Source organism: Poecilia reticulata, linkage group LG11 (assembly GCF_000633615.1).
Source record: "Poecilia reticulata strain Guanapo linkage group LG11, Guppy_female_1.0+MT, whole genome shotgun sequence".
NCBI lineage: Eukaryota > Metazoa > Chordata > Actinopteri > Cyprinodontiformes > Poeciliidae > Poecilia > Poecilia reticulata.
In genome coordinates this window covers 20,608,580-20,617,104 of record NC_024341.1, presented here as the reverse complement: position 1 = coordinate 20,617,104, position 8,525 = coordinate 20,608,580, and the positions used below count along the sequence as shown (strand labels likewise).

General features: G+C 38.6%; 1 protein-coding gene across 5 annotated transcripts; it reads left to right on the top strand.

The window, feature by feature from the left end:
* Positions 1–142: 142 nt before the first annotated feature.
* On the top strand, positions 143–7,815 carry LOC103472666 (homocysteine-responsive endoplasmic reticulum-resident ubiquitin-like domain member 2 protein). Of its 5 annotated transcripts, none has more exons than XM_008422452.2 (10): positions 143–242; positions 620–906; positions 2,731–2,808; positions 4,049–4,162; positions 4,333–4,448; positions 4,795–4,902; positions 4,999–5,286; positions 6,265–6,313; positions 6,556–6,670; positions 7,515–7,815. In XM_008422452.2, exons 2-10 carry the CDS (start codon positions 760–762, stop codon positions 7,676–7,678), a joined length of 1,179 nt encoding a protein of 392 aa, XP_008420674.1. In that variant the 5' UTR covers positions 143–242; positions 620–759; the 3' UTR covers positions 7,679–7,815. The 5 variants fall into 5 exon arrangements, with proteins under 5 accessions (XP_008420674.1, XP_008420673.1, XP_008420676.1 ...); XM_008422451.2 differs by having other exon boundaries at positions 163–273; XM_008422454.2 differs by having other exon boundaries at positions 167–242; positions 734–906.
* The last annotated feature ends 710 nt before the right edge of the window (positions 7,816–8,525 follow it).

The window sequence follows — 8,525 nt, the reverse complement described above, 5'->3', positions numbered from 1 at the left end:
ATTTTATTTTATTTTATTTTATTTTATTTTATTTTATTTTATTTTATTTTATTTTATTTTATTTTATTTTATTTTATTTTATTTTATTTTATTTTTACTCAAACTTTCGTTTTCTAACCAGTAAGTGGCGGTAGCGCGCTAACGTGTTGTTTATCAACTGCGCACGCTACTCACGAAGAAGGAGAATAGACGCTAGGCTGGGCTTTAACGATGAAACATTTCGGTCACTGGAGATAAACAAGGTCTGCAAACCAGCTTTGACTTCCTTTAGAGGTGACTTAGACACACAGCTGGGTCTTTTGAGCGGGTGTAGTTTACCAGAGAAGGGACTGCTTATTGTCTTTTCATTATTGAGGTGGTTGTAAGAAAAACGATTGAAGCTAATGTTAGCTTAGCTATCTGTTAAATATCTCTGACRGAACTTAACCGTTGTTTTTGTCTAATATTATATCACGCYAAACACACCACGAATKTCTTCTCTATTCGTATTTATGAGCTYGTTATGAAGATTGAGTTGTCAGTGAATTGTTGCCACCCGTGTAGTTTTGGTTGTCCTCATCATCGATTTTAAAAATAGTTTCTCTCTAACTTTAGTTTGTTTCCCCCCCCCCTTTCCCAGCTGTTGTTTGTGTGAACAATATCAATTTGCTCTCCGTCGTTGTAAGAAACTTTCTACAATAATTTGGACTGGAAGCAGAAAGGCGTGTCTCAGATATTTTTCTTTGGATTGAAGACATTGAAGACAAATGTTTTTGAGTCATGGATCAAGGTGTTGTGGACAGTCCTGTCATCCTCGTTATCAAGGCTCCCAACCAGAAGTACGATGACCAGACAATCAACTGCTACCAGAACTGGACCGTGGAAAAGCTCAAAGCCCACCTGTCTGATGTGTACCCCAGCAAACCAGTAAGTTGTTTTTCTTATTAATATAACAACATACCAAAGATCATTCTTAAACAACAATATTACGTTTAATTTTTCCTRATCTTGATTCCCATTCTGTTGTTTAATCACCAGCTTTTCGTATGATATGTTTTATTTAAGATATTGCTATARAATCTRGTAATATTTTRTTCTTTATTTAATTGTCAGTTAATAGACTAGTCGTGGTACCTAATTAAGCTAAGGGTTAAACTATAAATCTTTGTAATTTTGCATATATAACACACAATTTAAATGTCAGCTCTGCTTCAAAAAGGCAAGAGAAACCCTGAAAATTACAACTCAAACAATAAATCTGACCATCAAAGTCATATAAAGACATAAAAACTATAACGGTCCATCACAAAACATGACATTGGTAAAAAAAAAAAATAATAAAGATTTTCATTTCAAAAATTGAAYCGATATGGAGAACATTCAGCTCTGAAATAAAAAGCTTGGTTTGATTTTCATTATTGATTTAATTCAGAAATTTATTTTAATATTATTGACCACTTTTTTTGTTGAATACTGGGCTTTTCACTGGAAAAGCATGCGAGTTTTAGTATGCGTAAACTTAAAATCTTGGGAATAATAGTTTAAAAAAAGCCTACTTCTATTGAGTCGTAAAGTTTTCAGTATAGCAGTGAATGCAATAAAATAAAATGTAAAGATATTTTAGGATGTTTTACTTAACATTATAGACAGTCATCCTGAAACAGTYATAAGTTATATAAGTTATAACTGTTGTAACAGTTATAAGGTTGTTGTTTTTTGTTGTTGTTTGTTTGTTTTTTTTTGGAGGACATACAACCAGGTGTGATACTACAAATTCCATGATTGCAGCAAAAACTTCAGCCTCAGACTCTCTGATAGTAAAATATCTGCTTGTGTAATTGTTAGACATCTGATGACACGTTTCTTGGCAGCTTAAGAGSCTTAGCAGAATGTCAGAGATTCAGTTTCACCTGCTTAAAAAGTTTGGCAAGTTTAGTGTTTTTCTTATTTTTCTCYCACAAAACTCTCATAGCCTGATTTTACTGCGCRGATTCTGCTGAGATCCCGTCGTGATTCTTATCACTGTTAAAAATATCACGGAGCATTGCACACCTCTGATCTAATCTCTGGAGTCGGGGAAATTGGGTTTCCGACGTTAAAAGAATCGCTGAAGGAATTTGACGTCRGAGCCCTCCAGTATTTAGATTCCAGCGTTATTGCAGAGCTAATCTGATTTTATTCTCTTTGCTCTGTGCAGAGAACTCGTTCTGCTGCAGTCTCATTTAAACACACGGGGACAAACCGCTAGCTGCTGCAGCAGCCTCACAGAGGACTGTACTTCGGTTTGAGCCCCTTTTTCTCACATTATCTCTTTTATTTATATATTTCTTTATGGTATATATCTTTTTATGTGTGTATACACACACACACACACACACACACACACACGCACGCATACACACACAGTAAGCTTTTAAAGACGGATTGAATTCCTGAATGGCGGTAGAATGGACTTAGGCTTAATTAGGACACGCTCTGACCTTGTTGTACAATCTGCTAATTCCATTTAGAGCCACTTACCCGTATTAAGGTTACTACGATCTCATTCTCATTCCCKGCACCAGTTGCTTGGCCTTTTGATGTTGCAATMATTCACATTTCTCTGTCGTAAACGTAGGTTTCATTTGCTTTTGGTGTTTTGCTTTTAAACACGAGTAAAMCGCCGTGCCCTACATTGTTTTCCGAAAATACACGTTATTAATTAAGCCAAGTCTCTCCATTGACCTCGTTATCATTATTCTGTGTTTTTAGAGCTCCAAAGACCAGAGGCTGGTTTATTCTGGGAAACTGCTTCTGGATCACCTCACCTTAAAAGACGTCCTTCGGAAAGTAAGTTGCTGTAGGTGCTAGTAGTGATTTTAGGTCGTTTTAAAACAACATTTGAGCTTCTATTACCTTTTTTTTTTTTTTTTTTTTTTAAAGCATAACATGATTGGAAACCTCTGTACTACTCCTTCATGCTTTATAAAAGTGTAATTTTTTTTTGTTTTTGTTTTTTTTAGAAATTTTAGTTTGAAGTGCTACTAAGATTTTAAAAGCTGGATGGGCGCATGACATTGAAATCCATTAGTTTTAAAGTTTTCTTTTTTTTTATATTCCTAAATTGATTATTTTCACCAATTACTCTTCTGCAATAAACATGTTTACATTACCAAACATACAAAATAAACAGAGAAAAAGACTAAATATGTAGCATAAACTAATGTTTTTTGGGTTCTGTGACGTCTCACTAATTAATCAAATGAACTCTGAAGCTACAGGAGTAAACCCCTAGAGAGCCAGAGGAATATTTAACCCAGCATAAACTCACATGCCTTTCTTGGAACTTGAGGGGAGAGACACTTTCCTGAAAAACCTGCTGCTGTTTAAGTGGCCGGCCCGTCAGTAACAGCAGAACCATGTTCATTTTACGATGTTTTTCTTTCTGCTTTGTGTTTGCTCTGCAAACATGTGCTGCAATTCCTGTCAAATKTAGCTACGTTTGAGATGTTTCCTAATGGAAAACTATTCAATAATAAAAATTTGAATATTCATCTAAGTTGTTTTTGTAGTAAAATGTTAAAAAGCTTTTTATAACAGTTTACAGTTTGGTCTTTTTTTGAACTAAAAGAAAATGAAAGGTTATCTTCACTGGTAACTGATGGTTTCTGTCATTTCTGTGGGTAATTAATAGTAATGCCTGTTATTATCTGGGCTTTCTTGGTTTGTTTAAAGGCCTTTTAGACAACTTCAGATGTAAAAAGAACATTTTATTGTGCCATTTGCCAAGCAAGATAATATTGGAAATCCTAACTTTTACTCCTTTCTTATCCAGTATTACAATTAAGTTCTTTTTAGATGTACTTGAGAACGCGTATTAAAATGGAAACTGGTGCTGTAAGTTCAGCATTTGACAATTTCACATGTATCGTATTAACATGAATCTTTTTGTCTTTTCTAAGTTGTCAGACCGTATGTTAAAAAGTTTGCCTTCGAAGCGCTTTGAAGCGGTCCGTGTGGGTAAAAGTACATGTAGAGAACATGCAAGACTTTGGCTGTGTGAGGTAATGAGCTGCACTCGCCTCCGCAGCAGGACGAGTACCATATGCTCCATCTGGTGTGTGCCTCCAGAACCCCTCCCAGCTCCCCGAAGCCGCCCCGCAGCCGCGGTAACAAGCCTCAGGAGAGCGCCGCCGGTCCCACGGTGGGTCATCCGCGTCCCTCTCTCACATCTTTCAAATAATTTCATCATTGTCTCACTTCCTTTCATCATGCGCCTCTCTGCTGTAATCCACATTTCCCAGAGGGCTACAAACTGCCATGTGCTTTTATTTCGTGCTTATTGCTAATATTCAGCCAATTTCCTGGTCGCAGGCCTCTCAGAGTTCTAACAGTGCCGGTCAGGTGGCTGCAGGAGAGGGCAGCGATTGGCTGAGACAGCAGGCTGGAGCCTTCCCCTACCACCATATGTATTCACAATTTATGCATAGGTAAGCTTTTTGACTAGTTTAACTTTTACAGTGCTGCAGAGCGAGAGAGAGAGGAGGTTGATTTAGCACTGCAGATGAAGACTTGACATCTTAAAGTGTCAAATAAAGTTAGTTTTTATCTCTAAAACTCCTGATTTCATTTAGGCTGCTGCGATTTGCCAGCATAATTGATGGCAGCATCTATAATAATATATAACCTAGTTTGCTGTTTAACTAAAACCAAGTTCTGATCTCTCTCAAGCATCGCCGTTTTATTTATCTTTTTCTCTAGTTTGAACAATCAGTCTGTTATGAAACGAAAATGTCGTGTTTTTGCCGAAAGTCTTGTTTTCTGTTTTCTTTCCAGCTGGACTCATCAAATGGCATCAGCCCCCATAAACACGCCCTCCTACTACGCCCCCATGACTTTGATGTGGTGGCAGCAGCTGTATGCAAGACAGTACTACATGCACTAGTAAGGCCCCGCTTTGTTATCGTCGTTTTATTTCCATCCGAGCCTTTCCGTTAGCACAAATCCTTCACACTCTTCCTCATCTCTCCTCTCCTGTAGCCAGTTACTGGCATCTTCCTCTCAGCTCCTCCGACCCGACCAGCCCTCCGCTCAGTCCAGCCAGTCCGACCCTCTCAGCCAACGACCGCAGGCGGGTCGCCACGGAAACCCGGAGGTCCAGATGAACGCTCAGGGTGGGGAGATCCTGAACGAGGAGGAGCTCAACAGGGATTGGCTGGACTGGGTCTACACATTTTCTCGCGCTGCCATCTTGCTCAGTATAGTCTACTTCTACTCCTCCTTCAGCCGTTTTGTCATGGTGATGATGGCCATGCTGGTGCTCTACCTGTGAGTGAAGCATTGTTTTGTCTGCATGCTCCAGCAGGCGCATTATTTCCTTAAAGTATCGTCTCAGTTGCTTCCGATTCCCACAGCGAGAGATCGTCTCTCCACTTGATGATGCTGAAATTAAAGCTTCCTTTAAAATATTTCCGTCGTGAGTTTATTAAAAGCAGTGAATGTGGATTCAGGGTTTTTTTCCATTACAGAACTCCTCTGCATTTTTCATATAAAACTTCTAGATGATGTCTGTCTTTTGCTGTCTGTTAAGAGAAAAATTCACTGTGAATGTTTGGTAGATATGTATACAGTGAAACACGGCGCAGCAGAAACTAGAAACTTGGAGGAAGAAATGACACAAGAGAGGAATGAAGACAATGAAAATTAAGGCTGTACTTAATAATAATAATAGTAATAATCTTTATTTAAGCAGGTGTGTCCCATGGAGATCAAAATATTTCTTTATAAGAGAAACCTGGCCAAGACTACAGAACATTAAAAAAAAAGTTACAACACAATAACCATAAAACATACAACGTAATGGCATCTATCAATACATTCAAAGATACCAGTGATCTAAATGTAAGCTTAAGGATGAGAAGAAGGCTAGGAAAGAGACATACAAAAGAATTGAAAAAGGAAGTATAGAAGGAAGGGAAGAATAAAGCACTCAAAGAAAGAGAAGAAAGGACAGATGGAATGGAGGTAGGATACAAGGATGGAAAAATAAATATTGGGAAAATGAGGGACGAGAAATGAAGGCAGGGATGAAGGAATGGAAGGTAAGACAGGAAAAGGCAAAGAGATGGAAGCAATCACAGGGAAGAGAGGAAGGAAGGAAAGACGCAATGACTGAGGGAGAATGAGGCAGGAAGAAACGACAAGACAAATCAAGTAACGTTGGAAGGACTCATTTAGATAAGCAAGTGGGGAGTAAAGTCTGGAAATACATTTTTTTTTTTTTTCGTGTTTTCTTTTTCCATCCAGACCTGAAAAATACTTGAATCAAATTGCAGACTGCGTTGGAACCCTGTCAGTACGGAGTTCTGTGTTCTCATTAGCGAAGTCAGAGTTAAACAGACTGCTGGCTGCTGCTGGCTTTCAGAATATTATTGTCTTGTAGCAGCCATGAATTCAAGCTGCCTTATATTTTACCCTGTTTTGACTTGGTAAGAAGTTATACTGTCATATACAAATTCTTGCTTTGTTATAAATGAAGCATCAGCCGCTGACATTTGGGATCAGAGCAGACGTGATTTTGATGTTTTCTGCCTGCAGCCACCAGGCCGGCTGGTTTCCCTTCAACCTGGAAAACGAGCTGCAGCTCCCTGGAGACCGGCCCAATCAGGAAGAAATGGAGGCAGAACTGCAAAACCAGGACCTACAAGAAGTGGTAAAGGGCCCTCCTCATCCGTCACCTGAAACTTTGGAGTTTAGAAGTTGCAACAGTTTGAGAGTTTCAGTTTTGTTCATTGAAGGTCTTGTTTTCTTCCACAACCAACCCAACCGAGAAGTAGCATGTGTCACATTGCCGCCACAAACGTTCCCTGTGATCCGTGGCTTTGTATTCAAATACATTTTACTGCTATAACTTTTATTTAGGGGTATCAGAGTGAAGGGAATTTATTAACTATTATCTGAGTAGTCGATTATGCAATCAATTATTATGACAATTAATCCGATAAAAAAAATTGGCACATTCTGCAGATTTTTCACTTAACTACAGGATATTTGACTCGCCAGGAGCTAAAACTCTGCCACTTCAGGAGTAAATGTGTTTGGGTCAAACATATTCACTGACAAAATCTTATCTTAATTACAAAATGTGCAATAAATACGTATTTTTTGAACAAAAATGTACAATAAAGCGCATTTATTGTACATTTCAGGCTTAATTGCTGCTCTTTATATGTTGCTTTTTCCATCTAACGGCCTTTTTTTTTGAGTCTGTATCCTTCATTTAGTGACCAATTACTAAATTAGTTGACGATTATTTGAATAATGAAATGATTAATCAGATTAATCGTTTAATCTGCGGTGAAACGGAAAGTGTGGCGATCCTTTTCTTCCACTTTAGTCGGGCTTTGACAGTTATTGCTGCAGACGGCATGAAAAATACCTCGCTAGGCTTTCAAGTCCAGGCTCATGTTTCACACGGGTCAGCCTGAAGTGCAAACCCCTGGCATGAGTCGCGTCTCACTGGGCTCCGCTCGTCCGACTGTGATCTATCTGTGCAGGACGGAGTGAACGACGACGCCTCAGACGACGACGGGGAGAGCGGAGAGGAAGGAGCGGAGGATCCTCACAGCGCCCCCAACGCCGGCTTCTTGTCCTCCACGTGGTCCTTCATCGTCACGTTCTTCATGTCGCTGATCCCCGAAGGGCCGCAGAACGTTGCTAACTGAACCACATGCAGCAGAAACGGAGGGTCTTCCTTGTTGAGGGAAACCAATTTCCTCACGGTGCAGTGTTGTAGGTTCCCCGGTTGTCTGCTGTCTGAGCTTAAATGACAAACCCAGTAAAAAAAAAAAAAAAGAAGAAAAAAAAGAGAAAAAGTTCTCAATGTTTTTGTCCTAAGAGAGGCCAAAAAAAGTTGTAAGCGTCAAATTAAGCGGATGCGGTTCACCTGCTGTGTTCAGATATGTCCAGGCAAATATATGTGTTCACAGCACCACACATCCCGATCAGAAGCAGCAATATTTTGTTTAAGTAGTTTTTTTTTGTTTGTTTTTTTTTTTTGTGTTCACAGCACCACACATCCCGATCAGAAGCAGCAATATTTTGTTTAAGTAGTTTTTTTTTGTTTGTTTTTTTTTTTGTTTTTTTTTTTAAAGCTGCTTAATTGTGGAAATGGTGGTCGTAGTGAAAGAAGGCAGTTGAAAATGGTCACTTAAGTATACAGAAGTTTAATTTCTGTGACGGATTATGGGTAATGTAGTATCTGTTGTATACTGACAGAGAGAAGCGAGTTTGGTCGGAAAGTTTAAGAAACGTGTCGGGAGAAAATCTGTAACGTGCAGAGATGTGGGATTGCTGGCTTCTGGTTTATTTCTTTACAAAGTTGACTTTAAAACAAAAAAAGAAAAACAATAAAGTTATATCGTTAATGGATAGCAAAATATCTTTTTTTTTTTTTTTCAATGACAGGACATTTATTTTGTATGGAAATGTTCCTACATTTAAATTATTCACTGCCAAACGCAGAATTATTTTTTTTTAATAACTGCTGATGTTATTACTAACTTGTC